The 21,956-nt window shown below is 36.6% G+C and overlaps 1 protein-coding gene across 8 annotated transcripts in view; it reads left to right on the top strand.

Annotated features, from left to right (window-relative positions):
- Nucleotides 1-21,956, top strand: part of Pi3K21B (phosphatidylinositol 3-kinase regulatory subunit alpha) — a 730,269-nt gene that overhangs the window by 142,557 nt on the left and 565,756 nt on the right. For all 8 annotated transcript variants that reach the window (XM_081762370.1, XM_081762374.1, XM_081762373.1 and 5 more), the window contains exon 4: nt 19,957-20,085. In XM_081762370.1, coding sequence (XP_081618496.1) covers nt 19,957-20,085 — 129 coding nt within the window. The remainder of the gene's footprint in view (nt 1-19,956; nt 20,086-21,956) is intronic.

The following is a 21,956-nucleotide window of genomic DNA, read 5'->3' as shown; positions in this document are numbered from 1 at the left end:
CTGCAAGCAGTGTGCGATACGCTTCGGCATTCATGGTGCTTTGCTCGAGCTCCACTAGACACAAATTCTCACGTGAATGTTCCGTAGATCATAATTAAGCCGCCGCCAGCTTGTCTGCGTTTCGCAGTAAGGTGTCAGGGAGCTGTTTCGTAGGAACACAACGGATTTGCACATGACATGAATTCGGCTGTCAAATCCACTTTGAGTTTTTACTTATTTTCCAATAGTATTTTCTCTAAGCATCTTTTCAGAAGACAGTGGTGCAAATTTCGTAACTGCGAATTCCTGTCCGAAGCCATCAATTTTCCGATTAGATACAAAATTTCCCGCCCAGTAAAATAGATACCGTCAATTTACAATATCTAGCAATAAATAATTTTGAAAAATATCGCTTTAGAAGGGGCTGTGACGTAAAGTTGAATTCATTCTCGTAACATGAAAGGGATTATTTATAATTATGCATGATAAGATCAGAAACAAAATTTTAAAATGTTATGTGTACTTTCTTTTAACAAACATTATATTGTCTTTTATGCGTGTGGAATGGGATGTTATGTTCGGCAAAAAAAAAAAGCCTCAACACGATTCTGTTGTTGCTGCGCACCTCATGTTCCTTGCCACAGAAAAGATGCAGCGATAGACAGTGTATTTTGTAATTGCTTTATATTAGCTTGATGCTTCAAGTCTTTTGTGTGTTTCTGAAGTTAACATTTACCACAAAAGAGCTCAATGTTAACAGGTCTTACATAGCTTTGGTTCAATTCTCAACACGGACTGCAACTACCCGTTAAATTGTGGAAAGGTACTCTTTGTTAAACCTCGCTTATCATCGCACATCTTAATAATATATATAACTTCACCGCAAAGCAAATGTTGCATTTCTCCTTTTCATCCTAGCACGAAACAAAACTAAACACAACTGTGACACGAAGGAGCTATTTCGAAAAGAAGTAAGCTATGTTTCTGTGAAAAACAACCACATAGAGATGTGCACCAAATTATGGAAATATGAAATATTGTTTTCTTTCCTGTTTATTGATATCAGTTGGTGTTCTTAAATGAGTTTACTCGTTAGTTTATAAAGAGTACAAATCTAGACATATGAAGTACGTATTCTCTTGAGTTCATGAGACCAGAAAAATTATAAGGACAGATGGAATAGGTTTAAGCGCATCTACGTGACATTATCAAATATTTATTCTCTATAATGGTACCACGCGGAAAACTTGGTCTACTATAATCTTTGCCTCCCTGTGTTCTTTGTTTCTTATGTGTATCGGATGGTTCTGATCTGATATTTCTTCTGATCATTAAAGCATATCGATGATAAGTATGTGCGTGGAAAAATGCAAAAGCACCGGATAACTATTTTACCATTTGTTTTGGAAACAACAAACTCATTTCACGTGTGCGAGAGAAAATGATCAGAGCGAGATCAGGTGTTTACTCACGGTCAGTTTGCGGCAGGAGTCCATGGTAAAAGATTTGGCTCGCTATCTCTTCATATTGATGTGAAAACATACTGGAAAGCCCTACAAATACAAAAGACTGCACTTCAAAGAAAGTTTAAGGCACCTATGTTTCAATTTTTTCTTAGCATCTTTCTTCAGCAAAAGAGTTTGTTCACTGTATTCGAAAAAGGGATGGGGAGAAAAGGTGAATTTATATTTTATGGAGAGGTAACATTGTAGGTAATATAAACAATACATACCGCTTCCGACACTGTACTGAAGCATTTCTTTCAGAGGTATATTACTAGATCTATTCTGACCCTCATCCCACCTCAAGTTGTAAAGTGAAAAGGGACAGAAGTATTGAAGATAACTGCGCACGTGGGTTTCAGTTCACAATAATAAAACCAGTGGGCAAGTAAACAGCCTCTTGTAGGATCGTGTTTTACTACTTGAATTTAGTTTTAAACTTTTCTGTGAATTCAACAACAGAACGCAGTAGAAATACGAACTGGTTTATTACTCCAACCATCACTATCACTCAAACATTAAATGTTTGTTCTTTGCATATTCTTGTGAGAAAAGAATTAAATTATGCTAAATTTGATCTAGATGCTAGATTCTAAAAGCGTGTGAATAATGCTAGATTCAGCACTGAGATATGAGATGCAAGATGTGGCTTATTGCTACATGTGTCAGTTTCTAAACAAATCCGCCAAGAATACTTGGAGTGGCCTGTTATATAATAAACGGATGGACTTCTCCAGAAGAGAGAGAGTGTTGTAAAGGGAAAAAATAAAGTCCCTTTTCTAGAATTTTTTTTTTCAAAACGGCTACCCAAGCTTTTCCTATCGAACCGAACACAGTTGTAAGTAAAACGTACTGTAGAATGGGTTAGTCTTGTCTTCAAGCTAAAATCGATAGAAAATATCTGCTAATTAGTATATACATTGTTCACATTTATAATAAATAACAAGCAACAAACGCAACGAATATATTTGCATACTCAATGATTATATATGCATTATACCAATACACTATAAAATATATTTAAAATAAAAACTAAAATTCAGATCTTGTATACCCACCTTGTTAATAATACATACATTTTTTTAAAAAAATAATGGAAACAGCACAGGTCACAAACCGTGCCATTGCATGTGCAGGAGCACAATGTTGCATTGGCATATTGACCTTCCAATATTTGAACGCAGTACTTTCACCGGTCATCATTATTGTGACACTGTACTCCTTCCGCAAGTGTGTCCTTTAAAAGGTGCAATCGGTCCCAACTTATCCTTCATAGATGTCAATGCGAGTTCGCATCGAACAGTGCAGGTAACAAAATTCTTGGAAAGAGCGTATTCGGCGAATTGACTGAATTACCCCTTTCCTCGAGTTAAATCCCATCCTACGCATTTGGGATGCTATAGGGAGACATATTGCAGCACGTCAAGATGCACCAAGGACCATCCAGCAGTTGTCAACAGTGCTGGTGGAGGAATGGAGAGCTCCATATCTCAACAACTCATTACCAACTTTGTAAGTAGCATGGGAACAAAGTGCAGAGCATGCATCACTGTCTGTGGTAATCATAGAACCTTGTAAGAACCACCTAATTCCTTATGTAATGTCTAAGAAGACATCATGAATCGCAGTGGTTTTAGCGTTGACTTTGAATAAAAGTGTCAGTTTTTTTTTTTTTTCTAATCATGTGTTTCTTTGTATTGCTTCCTGTATCATACTTCCTATGTACGGTTCAAGTTCCACCAATTTATGGCACTTCGGGCATACGAAACTTACTTTCGCAAGTGACATAGCACGCGGTATTTACTTTTGTCCTAAGAGTTGCAGTATATACCTAGGTACATATACTAGCAGAAGTGTCCGAGTTACGTGAGGAAGAATGAAGTTTAATGAATAAAATTCCAAAAATTTCAGTGTTATAGGAAATCACTTCTTACCTCCTTTAAAAACGGGAAAGCTGGAATACGTGTTTGTTCATTCTTATTGAGAAGCTTATAATCAATAATTCACGTCTCTGACTCAAGTGAATTTTCACATTCAACATTATGTGCATATAAAATCTGAAGTTAGAGCAGTACAGGAATTACTGTTTCTTACTTCATGAGCGAAGTGTTTGCATGCTTGATTTCATACCTCCAACTCAGGTTTTCAACCATAACATTAAAACAGGAGAGGGCAAGATAATTTTGGGCGGCTAACTCGAAGTGAAATCTTTCAGTATAACGTCACGTCCCACGATTATGCCCTGTAATCTAAAGGAAACGATGACGTTGAGAATGAATGAAATGTTGGAATGAAGTAAGTGGGAGGAAACTAGAAATCCACGGGAAAGTCCACACACGCGGTGTTTCTGAGCTACAGTGCCCACTTGGCACCAGCTGGGATCGAATCAGTCCTCTCACTCACCAAGTGTGAAAGCTGTGACACTGAAATGAAATGAAATCTTTGAATTTTACGTCCCACGGTTATGCCGCTGAGGCTAAAGGAGACGGTGATGATGAGTAATGAATGAAATGGTGGAATGAAGAAAGTGGAAGGAAACGGGAGAACCCCGAGAAAACCCACGCACACGGCGTTTGTCCACCACAAAGTTCACTTGGCGGGGGCTGGGATCGAACCCGGGACCCCAAGCACCAGAGGTGAACGCTCTACCACTGAGCCACCGCGGCCCCCCAGCTGTGACACCCAGTCACAGCGGTCCTGGGGCTGGGTCGAGTCCACTTTACGTTCATAGTTTCTTAGTACATAAATGTTACGATTATGAAATAGATTTTCCTTAATGGGCTGCATAAAAATAGAAGCCTTCGAAATGCATTAGACAATTAGCGCGATTTGATTGTAAATTTCAAACTGACTACAAAATGAACCCGTAGTTTTATTAGGCGAATATAAAATATACTCCCAGCACAAAACAAAACTATCTGAAATTGTCATGAAAAGAAAGAAAGAGAGAGAGAAAAAAAGGAAATAGCGTTGCAACTACATTAGTAAGTAAGTGAAATACATTTCAGACTTGAATTTCGGAAAATAAAAATTACTAAACCCATCCTTCCTTCAGCAGTGCGCAGAATCGATGTCTAGTGTATGAACACCTCTATGATAACAGAGAGAAGTCGGTGGTAAGTCAATAAGAAAACAAAACTAAATAAATTCATATTAAAAGTTATATCAGTGTGTAAATGCGGATACGCACCAAAGCTCGAAAACTTAATACACTATTACTCCTATATAGTCAACATGTATCAAGCAATCATTCAGCATTCATTTGAGAGGATGGAAATCCCAGGCTCCTGAACAACTATGTTAATAGAGTAAAGTGAGGAGTGCATTTATCTTACAGTGCGCAGCCTTGATGTCAAGTTGCCTAACTCCAAAATTGAAATTTTCCAGGAGTGAAAGTTGAAGTTCAATATCTTATGAACAATTCATATTTCTTTTATGTTGGGGACCAAAACCATAACTACTGTATGTAGTTTATTGTTTTATAATTTAGTGTTTCCAAAAGTCATTTAAAAAATACCTATCTATAGAAATGAAAGGTGCGGAATTTGTGCTAGTTCTTGGCATCCAAGCAGTCCATTTATTGTAATATACTATGTAAAATAGTCTCGTATCATAATATGTGATGTACAACAAATCATCGCATGAGAACCAAAGGAACGTAATTTCATTTTCGTAGGTTTACAGGCGAGAGAACAAGAATATTTTCTGAGAAAGATGTTCTTTTTAATAGGATGTAATTGAGCTACATTACAACAGATGATCGACAAGAAGAACAGATGGCGTTACGTTCCATTTACACCAAGTGGGGCTTTCAAAACTATGTCCAAACGTGAAGAACACGAAAACCGCATTTTTGGAGTTACGTTCCTCTGGTTCTCATGCGACGAAATGTTACATCATATGTTATCCGTAACTCGTGATATGCTGCCACACATTAAAGCCTCAAAATAATTGGGGAAGCGAGTAATCCAGAAGTTATGTAGCCCTATTGCGTTCATGGGAACGAAAACACAATAATAATAACTATTACTGTAGACTGCCAATTGCTCATTCAGAGAATTTATCAAGTTCACTTTATCGCAATAGTTTGGTGTCGTCCCACTTGCGACATTCCTATTAGCGACAGGAACTGTTAACTGTCCTATAAGCGACCGATTCGATCTGTTAACTGCTCTATGAGTCACCGATTCGTTCATACTAAGATAATGGAAGAAGAAAAGGTTCTCTCTTCTTTAACTTGTTTCATGCTAATGCGATTTAGAACCTAACAAAATGTACTATGAAAAATTTCGCTCTACTTGCATTTAATAAGTGAGACTACTCTCATTACACTAACAATATTTTCTACGTTTTTCCTAAATATTTTTGAATTACTTTCTATGAATACACCGACTATATCAAGGGGAAAACTAACTAAATATTTAGAGTAGCTCCGCTTTTGTCTATGATTCTAATATAATTAAAAATTTCATGTTAAAATGATGCGGAGCATAAGTTTAGATTGAATATGTTTATGGCATAAGAAAGAAATCAGAAAGAGGTAGGGGCGCCCGAAGAAAATTTTCTAGGGAGGGGCATATTCATGGTTGCTGTACCATCTGGTATTTAATATACGTTGTTTGCTATATTACGTATACATTTTCGTGAGCCAGGGAGGTGATCCCTGCCTTCCCATCGGGAGCCCATGGAAAGAGGGTGTTCACCACTTGAGGATATCAAAGAAATCTTAAAAAGAATGTATTCGAAGAAATTATTACCCAAGTTACAAATCTCTCGCAGGACTTAACAGTTCGTCTAGTTTATAAGGGATTACTCGTATTTCAGATTGCTATACGACAAGCTTTTATGTATAAGTCAAAACAAGAAAGGAAGGCAAATTAAGCAATTAGTTTACGTTTTAGTAACTTACAATAGGGAGGAAGGTAGTTTAAAGAGTTTGTTTACCTTTTGGATTGTTTAGAGTGAACTGCATTGTAATTGGTGAGATTGGTTGAGAATAGCCAATCAGATGTAAAGGATCTCAAAAGCTGTTTTTTATCATTGCCTTTTTTTTCATTTTATTCAGTGTCTTTGGAAGACTGAAAAGTAGATAGTTGTCGAAACTGTTACACATTTAAGTTTTTCAAAATAAAATATATTACTGTGCTTAGTGAGTAATTAGATTTGAATCAAATTAAGTACGGAAAACAGAGATTTTGAAGAAAGGAGATATTACAACTGGCTTTTCAATAATTACATAAGAATATACTTTTCATGGAAATGTCCCTGTTGTCTCGCTAAGTTATTTGATATGTTTTATGTCAAATCTAACTCAAAATTAAAATAAGTTTTATCTGCACTCACTGTAGAGGGAAAATATATTTGATGAACTGTGTTACTGGCACGTACATTTTTCGTAGCAAGGTTGTTCGGGCGCTAATAACGCCAGAGGCAAACATATTTCACGAGAGGGAATCATATCATCTTCCACCATCTCAATGTAAATGAATCGGTCGCACATAGGACAGATAACAGTTCCTGTCGCTAATAGGACTGTCGCTTCTGGGACTAATTCAATAGTTTTATACAACCTAGATATAGGCTACGGATAATAGTTTTATACAAACTAGATAATCAAATATTATTATTATATTTGAAGTATAATAAAATATCACGACATTAATTATTAGTTTTAATTAACTGAATTGAGCTGAAAATTAAATATCGATCTTCAAAAATTAAGTTTATGCATTCTGTACCTTTCTAAAGTAATAAATGCTGGAATCGGTTTCAAGGCTGTTTCTGAGTGAATGCTTTCTTCAAAATAATATTTAAAAATATAGAAAAAATTTCGAGACATTCGAGTCGAGTCGAGATTTTTACGAGCAGTCTCGACTTGAAAATTCGAGTCACGAAATAAGTTTGTCTCGATTCGTCTCGAATTTTACAAAGTGTGTGTCGGCTCGTGCGCATCCCTAGTATCCACAAATTAACACTTCTCAGGGTCACGACATTTATAACATCACATTTTCATTCATTTTAATCGAAATCCAAAATATCATTATACCCGGTTGTTTTCAAAAATCTGGACCTGTATGTCTAAACGGTCAGTAATTCCTGGTTGTGCCCATTAACATTTTTCGTCACGATGAGATGTGTAATATATTACAGTTTCATCCACTTTCACCGAAATCCAGAACATCATTATACTCGGCTGTTTTCAAAAAAGTGCCCCAAACGGTTAGTGATTTATGGGTGTGCCATTGAGACTTTTTCTCAGAATATCAGTATATACCACATATGACGGCTTCAGTTATTTTCACCGAAATCCAGAATATCATTATCTTCGCCGCTTTGAAAAAAGTGGCCTCGTAATGGCCAAACGGTCAGCGATTGGTGGTTGTCCTCATTGAGATCTTTTCCTCAGGAATATATGTAAAACATATCGCAGTTTCAAGCAATTCCACCGAAATCCAATTTCCGTAAAGATTGTGCGTGTTCCTTTGGGAGTCATCGAAAACAAAATTTGGTATACGATCTCTAGGATTCAAGTATATAACTGTAAATTTGAGTGGTCTTGCTTATTCCCTTCTACAGGTAGACAATTGCCAAAATATTGGTTATTGGCCTAATTATCTTCTGGTAGGTGATGCATTACTACAACATGTGGTTGAATACAGCGTCAGTTGTCTTTCTACAAGACATAGGTACACTCATGTCCAAAATGATTGTCCCATATCTATAACTGTCTTCTTGTAAGAATATAATTTGATAATGATTTTGCAGGGTACTTTTAATACTGATACTATGTGTATAATCGGGAAATGTATATTTGTGGTAAATTTCGTAGGAAAAGAATTATAAATACGAAAATTAGAGTGAGTAAAACAAAATTTTGCGAAATGCATAAGAAAGTTTTATTTTCGTTTTATTGTTTTTATTTACTGCTCTTTTGACATGAAATTTGCCACATTCATGTCTTGGCCGATTATACACATACTAACATTATAAGAAATACCGGGCGAATTCATTATCAAATTATATTCCTACAACAACATATTTATAGATATGCGACAATAATTTTGGACATGAGTGTGCATTGATGCAATCCTCTTAAATTCTGGGATGGGTACATGGTCCCACCCCGAAATTGTTATATAGATATTTGGCAAATGCTTTCTACATCGTACTTCACGTTTGGATCTATAACACAACAATGGTGCAGAGTTACGAGCTGTGTATTACCACATGACCTACGTAGGTACGCAGGATTACACGTAAAATTTCATTGCTCTACGATATGTGGAAGTGGGTCAGAGTAAAACTTTCTCGCGCACGTCTCGTTACTTGGCAAATTTAAAAGAAATAAGAGGTAAAGTTCACTCTGTGTTGCATCTCTGCTCATAGATCCAAAATGTGAAAACTAAATAATATTCTAGTGCAACACGCATAGAAAAGTTGTATATTGATACAAAATAGTGTATATTTTCTGTAAGGCTTTGCAATGATTTCTGTTTCTTTCGGTTGAGATCGGGTAAACATAAGCAGGTAATGGGACGTATGGTCCCCCAAACTTCTAACTTTCAAATTTCAATAATATATAAAAATAATTTCCCCGCTATAAATTTAACCAAAATCCGATTTTGATTAAATATGGCTCATATTTAAATGAATGCTTTCTGCTAATCTTTGAAGCATTCCAATGATATGCACTGGTTGGGATTGAAATCAGTCACTAACGAGGGAGTTTATTCTTCCTCCTCTTCCCTCCAACGTTCCGGAAAGTGCTTGGACAAAATTCCTTATTTTAGTATATTAAGGAATTTTGAAGAATTTTGACCAAAGGCGTTGTTCTTCCTTCTTTATTCATTTCACTTCTTTCTTTACCTTCAGACATGACACATCGGATAAAGTCTATGCTTCCCGTGCGGGAAACGGGTTTCAGCCAGTCTTTAATAATAAAAAGTAGTATATACACTTGTGTGTGTCTGTCTGTTGTCAGTTTTCACATAAAAAGGTGTGACAAGAATCACCAAATTTTGAACACAGATCTTCACCAGATCTAATCGCACACGAACCCCTTTTTTCAATTTTTGGGTCGGGGGGTCGAATTTTTGGGAATTCAATATTTATGCAAAAAAAAATTCAGTGAAGTTAAGGAAATGAAACTCGGTATATGCGCTCTCTGTTAAGAATAAAAAGCTGTTGCTTGTCCGAGCGTTTTTTTCAAAGTCGCTAGTTTAAGGGGAGAGCAGTAGAAGGGAATGATATAGTGTCAGACGGGTCGGGTCAGATCAACTCGGGTCGGGTTGTCGAGTCGGGTCAGCTCGGGTCGGGTTGTCGGGTCAGTTCACTTTGGTCAACTGAGTTTAGGTTGAGTTTAAACTCGGCTGGAGTCGAAAGCTTCTGTTTTTCACTAGCTGCTTAATTAAAAATAGCAATTTTCAATTGATTTTATAGAAACTATAAATCTATTTTGAACACTTGCAGCTAGTGTTTTTATGGTAAATGCTTATTTTTGTACTTGTGTGTACTTCAATTTTTAAATGTGGAAGATTGATTTTATCAATTGACTGTAATATTAAGTCTAGATTTAGAACAAAACTAGAAGTTGTTTAAGCAACGCCAAAAGAGATATTGGATATGAACGACCAGGCCCAAGCAGGGTCGCGGTGGCTCAGTGGTAGAGAATTCATCTCTGGTGCATGGTGTCCAGTAGCGTAGCTAGAGTTTTTTTCAGGGGGGGGGGGGCAATGAAGGGCCCAAGAGGATTTTGAGGGGACCATCTCCAATATATATATATATATATATATATATATATATATATATATATATATAATGTGTGTGTGTGTGTGTGTGTGTATTCAAGGTGAATGTTTCCATCTTTGTTGTTAATGATTTTACTCTTTGGAAAACAGTGAAAATGGTGTCTTCCCGTTGTGCCTACTTCCCGTTATGCCTACAGGCCCTCCAGCACTTTGTAGAAAATATTTTTAATGATCTTATCTGTAGGCAGAACGGTAATTCCCGTTGTGCCTACTTCCCGTTCTGCCTACTCTTTCGAGACGGGGAATTCTGTGCAGGGAGGGATCTTTTCTAGGGATTTTTTCTTTAGTAATTCTAATAGATTCTGTAAGAAGAATAACTATTCCTTTAAATTTCATCATATATTTTAAATGTTATCTTACTTGCTCTTCTCAGAAAAAATGACTAGGTACAGTTTTGTTATTAGCAGCGTTATTCACGTCTACTTTAGTAGAGATGTGTTTTTTTAATACTTACAGAGAAATGGAAAATTAATTGATTCAGTTACAAGAAAATAAACTTATTTCGGTCTAATATCAAGTCATTTCACAACAAAATTTTATTCAGTTTTCCAGTAGTTCATCTCCAACATTCTAAGGCTCGCAGTACGTAATAGGTGCTACAGTTCACATCCTCAAAATATATTTGGCCATATATTAAACAAACAATGCAAGAAGATGCATAATTCGGTCTCTTTTCTTTTTCTAAAAAAAGCCTTTGTCTTCTACATCACAGATCTTTTTCCGCATCACCTCTATATATGATCAGGTGCTTTGTCCTCTATACATGATTCTGTATTACACGCAATATGTCGTACTTATATTGTAAAAAAAGAAAAAAATGGGACCGCAATGGCTCAGGGGTAGAGCGTTCACCTCTGGTGCATGGGGTCCATGGTTCGATCCCAGCTCGAGCCAGGTGAGCTTTGTGGTGGACAAACACCGTGTGCGTTGGTTTTCTCGGTGTTCTACCGTTTTCTCCTACTTTCCACTATTTCATTCATTTCTCATCATCACCGTCTCCTTTAGCCTAGCCAGCATTACCGTAGGACGTAAAACTTAAAAATTTCATAGTACGTAAAATGTGCCACAGTTCACATCCTTAAGACATGTTTGATGGCCATATATTAAACAAATAGGGCTAATGCAACAGGATGCATAAGGGGGCCCTTAAGAAAGGGTCTTAGTCTCCTACATTAAAATTACTTTTTCGGCATCACCTTATCAGCTGATTTGTCTTCTATACGTGATTCTATACTATATGCCATAATATCATACATACTTCTATTTTCATATTTATATTGTCAATGTAAATAGCAGGAATACAAAATACAAATATCATAATTGAATGTTTTTGTAGAGTTTCAACTCAAATCAAAAGGTCAGATAATCGGGGAGGGAAAGGGATTTATAAGATTTTGTTTCAGTTTGGTACTCTTGAAGGTGATTGGCTACTGTGTTCACCGGTAGCCAATCAGCGTTCAGAACACCTGACGGCTTCGAAAAGTGAAAGTTCTGAGATCGAGACAGTAATCTGTATAAAATTCAATTCAAATTTTTAATCTGTCACTTTATAAGTATCAATAGGAATAGTAAGCAGCACAGAATGGCAGAATTTGTCAGTTCGAAATACTCGGGCTGGCACTCTAAATTAAACAGAAAACTGACAAGAGAACATCCAAATATTTTTACATTTGTACAGCTGTAGCAGCAAGAACAGAGTGAGAATGAAGCTTGTATGCTGATGTTGGAGGTAGGAAAAAAGCCGAAGGAACCAAAGCTGAAATATAAGCGAATTGAACAAAAAATAAAATCATTGAAGGCACGTCTGGAATCACATGTAATAGACTTGGTGGCTTACACAGATGCAGTTGCATACTGTTTGCATTTAGAACAGTGATGGTGAGATGTTTTAAATATATTGGCTATATTAACGATATATGGTATTAACATTGACGATATGTAGTATTTACATTGACAATATAAGTATATGTAACATTGCATGTAGTATAGAATCGTGTTAGAAGACAAATTACCTGTTAAGGTAATGCCAAAGAAGGAGCAGTGATGTAAAAGACAAAGGCTCTTTTTTTTCAAAAGGGCCGCCTTATGCATCCTCTTGCATTGTTTGTTTAATGTATGGCCGAACATGTCTTGAGGATGTGAATTGTGGCACTTTTTAGTACTGCAAGCCTTAGTATGCTGGAGATAAACTACTGGAAAACCGATTAAAATTCGGTTGTGAAATGAATTGATATTAGCCCGAAGTAAGTCTGTTTCGTGTTCGTTTCAGATACAATGTCAAACGGGTTACTGGCAACTGAATCAATCAATTCGAGGAAAGAGATATGATGGAGACAAACACTCTTTTTAAAGGCCGCCTTATGCATCCTCTTGCGTTGTTTGTTTAATAGTTGGCCAGACATGTCTTGGGGATGTGAACTGTGGCATTTTTTAGTACTGCAAGTCTTAGCATGCTGGAGGTAAACTACTGGAAACCCAAATAAAATTTTGTTCTGAAATTGCTTGATATTAGATCTTTTTTTTTTTTTTTTTTTTTTTTTTTTAAATGTTTGTTTCACATACAATGTCTAACATTCTTGCAACTGAGTCAACCAATTTTCCATGTATGATGAAACTTGTAGAGGTGGTGGTTGTTTTTACAGAAGCTTTTAGAAATACTAAAGAAATATTCCCTACAAAAATTCCTCCCTGCACATAATTCCCCGTCTCGAAAGAGTAGGCACAACGGGAATTACCGTTCTGCCTAGAGATAAGATAATTAAAAATATTTTCTTTAAAGTGCTGGAGGGTCTGTAGGCAGAACGGGAAGTAGGCACAACGGGAATGAACCGTGAAAATATAAGAATTTAGTACCTCAAACAACTACGATTCATTAATGCAATTGATTTCTAATATAAGTAAATAGTTATTTAATCATGGCGTTTAAAATATGTATAGCTGGTTGACTTAAGTGGAAGCAAACACACTTTTACAGGTAAAGAAAATAACTTATAGGTTCATGCCTCTATTTGAAGAGGATCTTTCTATTCGTGTGGGCAACAGCAAACATATCCACAACTTGTTAAAGATCTAACGATTTAGCAATTTTCTTCTCAATATAAAGTAACACCTATCATGAGTCATTGAATTGCGTATACAAGTCTTTAATCTTTTCAAAGAAGAGAATGACCTTTCACATGTAGCACTAGAAACTGATATAATCACAGAGATGATACCTAGCTTGTAGGTTTCTAGGAATGCATTTTTGTAGACACAAAGATCAACGAAATTCGTTAAGGAATCAGCTTTGCTTTTCTTCTCGTCTTCATACAACTTAATTGTTAGAGCAACCCCCATTATGCTTTATTTCTTGTTTAATTGTGTTTTTTTTTAATTATGCTTTATTGTTTATTTCAATGATTATTTTAAATTAGTCGTGTACAATGTATAATATTTATTAGCTATACATTAAATATTCTAAATATCTTGATCTATTTATTTATATTTTTTGCAACTAGTTTCTCTCATATTTAATGAACTTTCTACTTAATTCATTGTAAAGAGATGTGCTTTGCTCGAATAATTTTTTTCTATCATTTGTGTGCGCCTTACAGGTACATATATACAGAAAGGGAAAGTAAAAGATGCTACCAAAAAGTACAGAAAGTGCTTAAGTTCAAAAAGTAAACGTAACAATATAGTATGGAGTTCTTGCATACTATTCATTGTTGTCGGAAAAAATTCTTCTTTTACTTTTTTCTTTTCTTCACATCAAAGGATTACACCGAAAAGTTTACAGAAATGAAAATAAGCTTTTCATTGTTGCATTGTTATGTTCTCAATGATTTTGCATTGTAAATATTGGTTTTAAAAAGTATTAACACAGTATATTATACTTTCAGTTAAAGAGAATTTTCCAGGAATTGTGCTATATATTTTAAATTATGCTTTATGCTTTATTTTCTAAAATTATGCTTTTAAAACTAGTTTCTTCTGGACCCTTAGTAAATCACAATCATGTTCAAGGTACCAACCATATGTGTAAATTGCTGTTATGCTTTATATGCTTTTGGGTTGCTCTATTAATTGTGTTTGGGAGGATTTTGAGTTCTCACTTTAATGTTTGCAGATCACTCCATAATGCTGGGTTATAGGCTTGACAATGTTGTAGTTTAAAAAAGTTTTTACTTTTTGGACTTAGAGTGGTGATTGATCTGATGATTTTGCAACATGATACAAAGCGGTTTTCCATATCAGAGATTGTCTATCAATAATAGGGAGAAAAATGTCTCTTGATAGATATATTATCTTTAGAAAATTCGTTTTCTGCATCCAGTGAAGGAAAAGATTCATCCAAAATGAATTTGGGATATTTCGATGGTGGATGTCTAGTTCGTTTCCACGAGGAACCCCTATATTCTATTTGTTTCCGGCTCTGGAATTCGAGACCACTTTCTTTGCACATCTCCAAACATTCTTGATAAATTTGTTCGAATATTGTTCGTTGAGAGTCATATTTACCAGACCTCATCTTGGACAGCGTTTGAACTAGTGTATCTACAACGATCAAACCTTCTGACATGTCTGCATCTACTTGAGATAAGGCGAAACTCAAAGTTATAGCATGGCACCAGTAATCTTAATTTTAGCAGCCCGAAAACATTCCCTCGTGTACAGATCACACTAATTTTCCGGATGGAATGATGGAGGTAAATAAATATCAGAAGTTCCAGATTTGTTTTAATACCGCATGATAATATACTGTGTTGAAAACAGATTTTATGAAAAAAAAAGGAATAAATGGATATGATAATTTGTAAAAAAAAAAAAAAAAAAAAAAAAAAGAGTGATAGTGCTTAAGTGAATTATAAGAAAAAGCCTTGAAAAGTAATCAAGATGAACCATTAATATGTTTTTCCTTTGTTATAATAACTTGTCCTAAGGGACAACGGTGATAGGAACTAATGAGACTTTATAATTGCAAAAAAATCATAAAGCACTTAATTTGAAATTAAAGATTGATAAAATTTGGTAATGGGGATTCAGGCTGGCAGAGGGGGAGAGTGAAAACGGAGGCAACAGAGACTTTTTTTTTTGCCATGTGCAAAGAGATTAACCTTGGACTTCGGGTGAGAGGTTACCATGTGAGTTTCAATTGCTACCACTTGTAAAAGCTAGCTAAGAAAGACAGTTTGAGCACAGTTTTAGTTTCCTAGCGTAATTAGTTTTTGTGACAAGTAACTCGTATATGCAAATAGCATCGTTAATATCATCTTGTATGTTAGAATTGTCTTTGTGTAAATAAAATTGTAATTAAGCATTTCGAAGTAAAACAGGTTCTTTTACTTAACTTATACAAAGAAAAGATTAGAACTTACCTCTTATGCACATATACGACAGCGTGGGATACTGTCGGTCAGTAAATAATATAATCTGAAGTATTCTACCATACGTAACTAAATATAATTGATTAATCATTTTTATTAATCAATAAATAGTTGTTTGGTAGATAAACTCATAATAATAATAATAATAATAATAATAATAATAATATCAAATTATTTAATGGATGCTATGCATTTGTTCTATGTCGCCATAATCAATGTAAATCAATTACTTAGTGTACGAAGACTTTTTTCATCCAACACAAGTGTAATGTTTTACTGCAGTGCATGCTATTTTGTAAGTATGCATATCATATTTTAGTATGACTTTCAACATTGAAGCGAATGAGAATGCCGACTGATTTTCTATTTTTCTGGTTGTTTGTCAAAAACAAAGGAGATAACTAGATAATGGACAGAAGTTAAAATGAATGTCCAGGTGGCGAGGTCAATGCAAGCATCCCACAGATTTCTGTGAATTAGATCTTCCCGTACTACAAACTAAAACGTGTGGAGCTATTTTATTCGGAACGCAACGGTATTCTGCAGTTCGTAACTTTGTTGTCGAGAGATGTTTTGGAAGTAGTTTCACTTGTAGTCACTGGCAACTCACCGTTTGTCGACCTATAATAGCATCATCTGTGTGAGGGGGGCACTAGGGGGGCCAAGAATTTGAGCAAGGGGGCCTGGCCCCCTTGGTCCTCCATTGGCTCCGCCACTGATGGTGTCCATGGTTCGATCCCAGCTTGTGCTAAGTGGGCTTTGGTGGAAAAACGCTGTGTAGTGGGTTTTCTCGGGGTTCTTCTGTTTCCTCCCACTTTCTTCATTCCACCATTTCATTCATTTCTCATGGTCACCATATCCCTTAGCCTCAGTGCAGAATCGAGGGACTTTAAACTGAATATTTAATTTTATTTCGCCAAGCCCAAGGACACCGATACAAGAACAAGATAAAGATTGGATATGCAAGACGAAGTGCATAGTAATCTTGCTCTTGGCCTTGTTTTGGTGATCACCAAGTAGCGATGAGCGTATTTTCTTGCTTTCCGTATAGTATGAAATACCATAATCAAAATCCCACTTGGTCTTCATTTGTACCGATGAGGCGAGCATTCTTGGCTGTTGTATAGCATGAGAGATAACCGAGACTACTAAATGCTGAACCAAGACTTGACTGTAAGACAAAGGACGCAGTATTGATGACCAAAACCCAGGGAGCGGATTGTTTGAATTTCATTTGTTGGGCTGAAAGTGATGAAATAGAATTAGTACTTTATAATTATCATACTGTACTTTTAAATTTTAAATTACAAAATTCATATTATGTATCTTCTTACTTGCAACTATATTTACTGTAAAATACGTTTTAATTACCGAGAAAGAAAAATCAAAGTGGCACGGGTCCCGGAATCATAGGAACCTATTTTGGAATGAAAGTTGAAGGGTTGGAAAAAATCACAGTTGTTCTCCCGTTTCCTCAACCCTTATCATTTGTAGTTAAACGATTTCCTTTTGTCTCCGCCAAGATACTCTTGCTACTGCCTTCCGAGAAGACTCCCTGCCGTCCGAGCAGGTGAGAACACTGACCTTGAAGAAAAATTTCGCCACATAGAACTAAAGCAAGAAAAAAAATTCTCCCACGTCGGACATTGGTATCAGTTATAAAAAGAAACAACTAAACCTCAAAAGTGCCAAATATTCATTAAGATGCATATACAAATCCCCCGCTTGATCTAGCTAGTGGTTAACGTGTAAGACACGTGGTCCGGGTTTAATTCCCAATGTGAGTGCATTTTGGCGTTCACCCAGTGTCGTGACCATAGTGCTCTCAAACGGGTCGGGTCGGTTCAGTCGGGTCAGCTCGGGTCGGGTTGTCAGGTCCGGTCAGCTCGGGTCGGGTTGTCGGGTCGGATCAATCGGGTCAGCTCGGGTCGGGTTATCGGGTCAGGTCAATCAGATCGGATCACGGTTCGGGTCAGTCGGGTCGGGTCGGTGTTGAGAGCACTAATAATGATAATCAAAATTGACAGGTCTTACATGTTAGTGCCAAATCCATAGTTTTCGGGAATGTTGAAATGAATAGTGACAATCCAGATGCCGTTGAAGTCTTACTTTATCAAACATCGTCATTGGAAGGAGGTGAAAACTAACATATCCAAAATGATAGATATTAGTATCGATTTCAACATTTTCGGGGTCGCTAAGCTGATTTGTTGTATACCGGATAACATTTTAGCCCAATTACATTTTTCAGAATGGTTTGGGTTGTGAGGGAACGATATATAAAAATAGTCAAAATCTACTGATATGATTGTCAAATTCTTAGCTTTCGGAATCGCTAAACTAATTGGTGACAGTCCTGGTGAATTTAAGCTCAAGTTTAGTCAAGAAGGATCGTGCCAGCTGGTCCTGAAATTGACAGGGACAACGCCAAAGATATTGCTCTTCCTTATTTATTCATTTCACTCATTTCTTTACTTTCAATAAAAATTTGTAAGCTTTATGCTTCCTGTGCAATGAGTGGGTATTTCAGCTAGTGTTGAATGTATAAAGGTAAACAAAGTTCTGTCGCTTTCTGGATCAAAAGATCCCATATATTTCAGGAAAAAGTTTTCTTTTAGGCCTTATATCTGGAGAATCACATATAGCGTAGCCAAACCCAAACCATCAATTAAATCATTATGATGTGCTTATTCCGTAAAAAAAAAAAAAAAAAAAAACACGATTTAGAGGTCGTTCAAAAATTTTCTGGCCCCTTATCCAAAAATTAATTATGGCCAAAATCGTTATCTTTGATACATTTTTTGGACCATTCCTAAAATTCTTGGGCAATTTTGCAATATGTTGATCCATTTTCCAGATCATTCCTAAAATCTTTGTTGTGGACGTTTGTGTTCAATTGGCCCTCACATCGTGAGTTGAATGCAAATGGAGATAAGGCGAAGGTCAGTTGTTGGTCTGGGTATATCCAACAAACTACCGGGTTGTGGCAGTTCAGTTACACCGTGAACCTGCGTAGAGTGAACATGGGACCTCCACAGAGCGTCCTAATGGCGTGTATGCTGTACGAGTGCAGCTGGGGTTAAACGCCGATGCAGCGGGGCAGAAGATATGACAAGTCTTTGGTGAGGGTGTCGTGAATACGCGGACAGTTCAGCGGTGGTTTAACAAACTGAAGGACGATGACTAAACACTCGAAGACGCACCACGTGCCGGAAGACCAACACGCGTACAGGATGAAGATCTCCAGGTAGCAATTGAGACGAATAGTGGCCATACATCTGAGGAACTGGGAATACAAGTTAGTGTGATTCGAGAAACCATTCGGAAAAACTCAAACATGATTTGACTCCGGGCCAGAAGGCAACGCGAGCAGACACCTGTGTTTCTTAGCTTTCTCGTCTGAGCAAGGAGCAATTTTTGGACAGGGTTTAGACATATGATGAGAAGTGGGTCCTGTACGAAGCTTCACGGTGCCGTCATCATTGGTTAGCGTTCCATGAACCGATTTCAGAACAGTTGAAACCAGCATTGCACCAGAAGAAGGTCCTCCCGTGTGTTTGGTAGACTGCGCGCGTCATCGTGCATCGGGAACTGCTACCAGCTTGTCAGAGCATCAATGCAACTGTGTGCTGTCAGCAGTTGAGCTATGTTCAAGAAAAACTCAAAACTCTGGATCCAGCACTTTTGAATCGCAAAGGGGTCCTCCTGTTACAGGACAACACTAAGCCCCACGTGGTTAGGATAACCCGGGACATCATTCTACGCCCTGGATGGGAAACATTATTGCATCCAGTATACTTCCCGGACATTGCACTGTCCGATTATTACCTGATCCATTCCTTGGACAATCTCTTTAGAGGACGCCAGTTGAAATCTGTAATAGAGGTGCAAACTGCACTTGATACTTTCTTCGCTTCACGGCTGAAGTTCTAACGCGCTGGTATCCATGACCTTGCAGGACGTTGGCAGAAAGTCGTCGATGTTGATGGGGACTATTTTTGATATTCATGGTACATATTAGGTGACATATCGATGTTCGAAGGTGGTGGATGAAAAAGCGACAGTAACTTAATTGATTACCTTTATACCTTTGATTTAAAATGTGATCTTTCACTTTTATTAAACATGAATGGATAATTGAAGGTGCTTAAATACGAACTCAATCGAGATGCAAGTTACAGGATAGGTATTCGCTTTTATTCAGGTTTAGGCGTATACTATATTTTGTATCTATTATTAGCCAGTGAGAAATATCCTCTAACACTATTGCATTTTACATTATTTTGGTTCTCTTTCAAACAGGCACGTATGTGAGAATAATGAACGTGAGTTCAGAATCTCCTTACCGGCCAATTCCTCACCAAAGAAGCTGCTCTACCAGTACGGGTGACAGTTTTGAAGACTCGGGGTATGTCGCTTACACAGGTCCTGGTAAGTAGATACAATTTGTATTTATGAAGCTTAACCAAGAAGTATGTTTCTCTTGTATTTGTAATTAAGAGTAGCAGCGGTACGAATTGCAGTACTTAATTTGAAAACTGTTCGTAAGTAGTAATTTTCTTTCTGATTTGAAACTTACCATTAAGTTTTCCTTTTGGTATAATGATGCTCTGTTGTCTGTTTGGTTATCTGGAGCTTTTAAATGTCTTGAAAGAACCTATATACTGTATCCTATCCTAACTATATATAAAACTACATGAGCTGACATAGATTATTGAGCACTTCCTGTAGGGCTACAATGATTACATTTGGCATGATTATAGCTTTCCGGGACTAACCGACAGAAAATTGCCAAAAGTGAATATTTTTAATTTTTAGGGGGTCTAAAGAGGGGATGAAAGATTTCCCCATGCTATTTTAATGGGCCTTTTTTTTTTACTTATAATCTCATGTTTTAGGTACTTAGAATTGGAATACAAATTTGATATTCGGTATGCCTGTACGTTTTTGTTAGCATTACCTAAGTGAATCATCAGAAATAAAAATTTCCAAACATAGAGTGGTTTTATAAGGAACTGAAAAATCTTTCCCATGTTATTTATATGGGACGTCTTCTACACCCCAAAATGTTTAGGCTCTTCCGGCATGATTAGAACGATGAAATTTGGCATGATTATAGCATTCCAGGACTAACCGACAGGAAAATTGCCAAAAGTGAAAATTCTTATTTTTTTACGGGTCTAAAGGGGGTTGAAGAAATTCCCATGTCCTTTAAATGCGCGTTTTCTTGGGATACAAAATCTTATCTTTTAGATAATTGAAATAGGAAAAGAAACGATAGAATTGTGGGTTGAAGAGATGCGAGGACGTAGGGCCAGCAAAGACAGTGCGTGGGGGCGAAGCCCACGAATGGGCAGATTCAGGAAATATGAAGAGCAAGTTCACGAAATTCACTGTTGATGGAAAGGGCGATAGATAAGAAGTGCGAGGCCGTAGGCCATGCAAACTCAGGGGACTGGGGCGGAGCCCCCAGCTAGCCAAAGGCTAGTTTTCTTATATGCTTACACATACGACATCTTACATTCTGCAGTTAAGTAAATTTCAATTTTCTGATGATGAACTTTCTGCACATATCTAGATTTCAAAGACTGAGCGAAAGTTTACATGGATCGTTTTAGTTGTCACCTTGATATAGTATATATATATATATATATATATATATATATATATATACTAGGAAAATTACACAAAAATTGGGGAAGTGAACGCGTAAATAGAGTATGTATTCGTCGCAAATTCAAAACTGGAAACCTTTCTTTATTGTTTTATTTTCTTGTCTTTGTTATATTTAAGTTTTTAAAGCAGCATAAATGTAATGCTTTACCTGACAATTTTAATTGCATGTACTTCTGGTACACGTATTAGTAAAGGCAGTACTATCATTTATTTATTTGATGATGGTTTGCGTCCATGTGAAACGTCGACACCACGAAAACGGAATCTATCATTAGAATAGCATCCAAAATCATTACTTGGGTTGGAATTCAAGACTTCGTACTTTCGTCATCGCGTATTATTAGGATTTCCCTCTTACTTAGAGACGAGAGGAAATAATGTGACAGCCGTTCCTTGTGTGTAGATTAACGACCCATTTTATAATCGAAGTTATATGCGAATTCGAAATACAGGCTAACATGGAATCCTAACCGTATATGCTTCTACTTGAAGTCGAACCCTATCTCCTTCACGAAATATGATACTAATATGAACGTTAACAATCATACTAGTTACGAAGAGCGCGGAGATACACTCATGTCGAAAATTATTGTCGCATATCTATAATTATCTTCTAAGAATATAAT

This window comes from Thermobia domestica, chromosome 6 (assembly GCF_964235325.1).
Source record: "Thermobia domestica chromosome 6, izTheDome1.hap1.1, whole genome shotgun sequence".
In the NCBI taxonomy this organism is placed as follows: Eukaryota; Metazoa; Arthropoda; class Insecta; order Zygentoma; family Lepismatidae; genus Thermobia; species Thermobia domestica.
The sequence above is the reverse complement of the archived record's forward strand: the minus strand, read 5'-3'. Positions and strand labels throughout refer to the sequence as shown.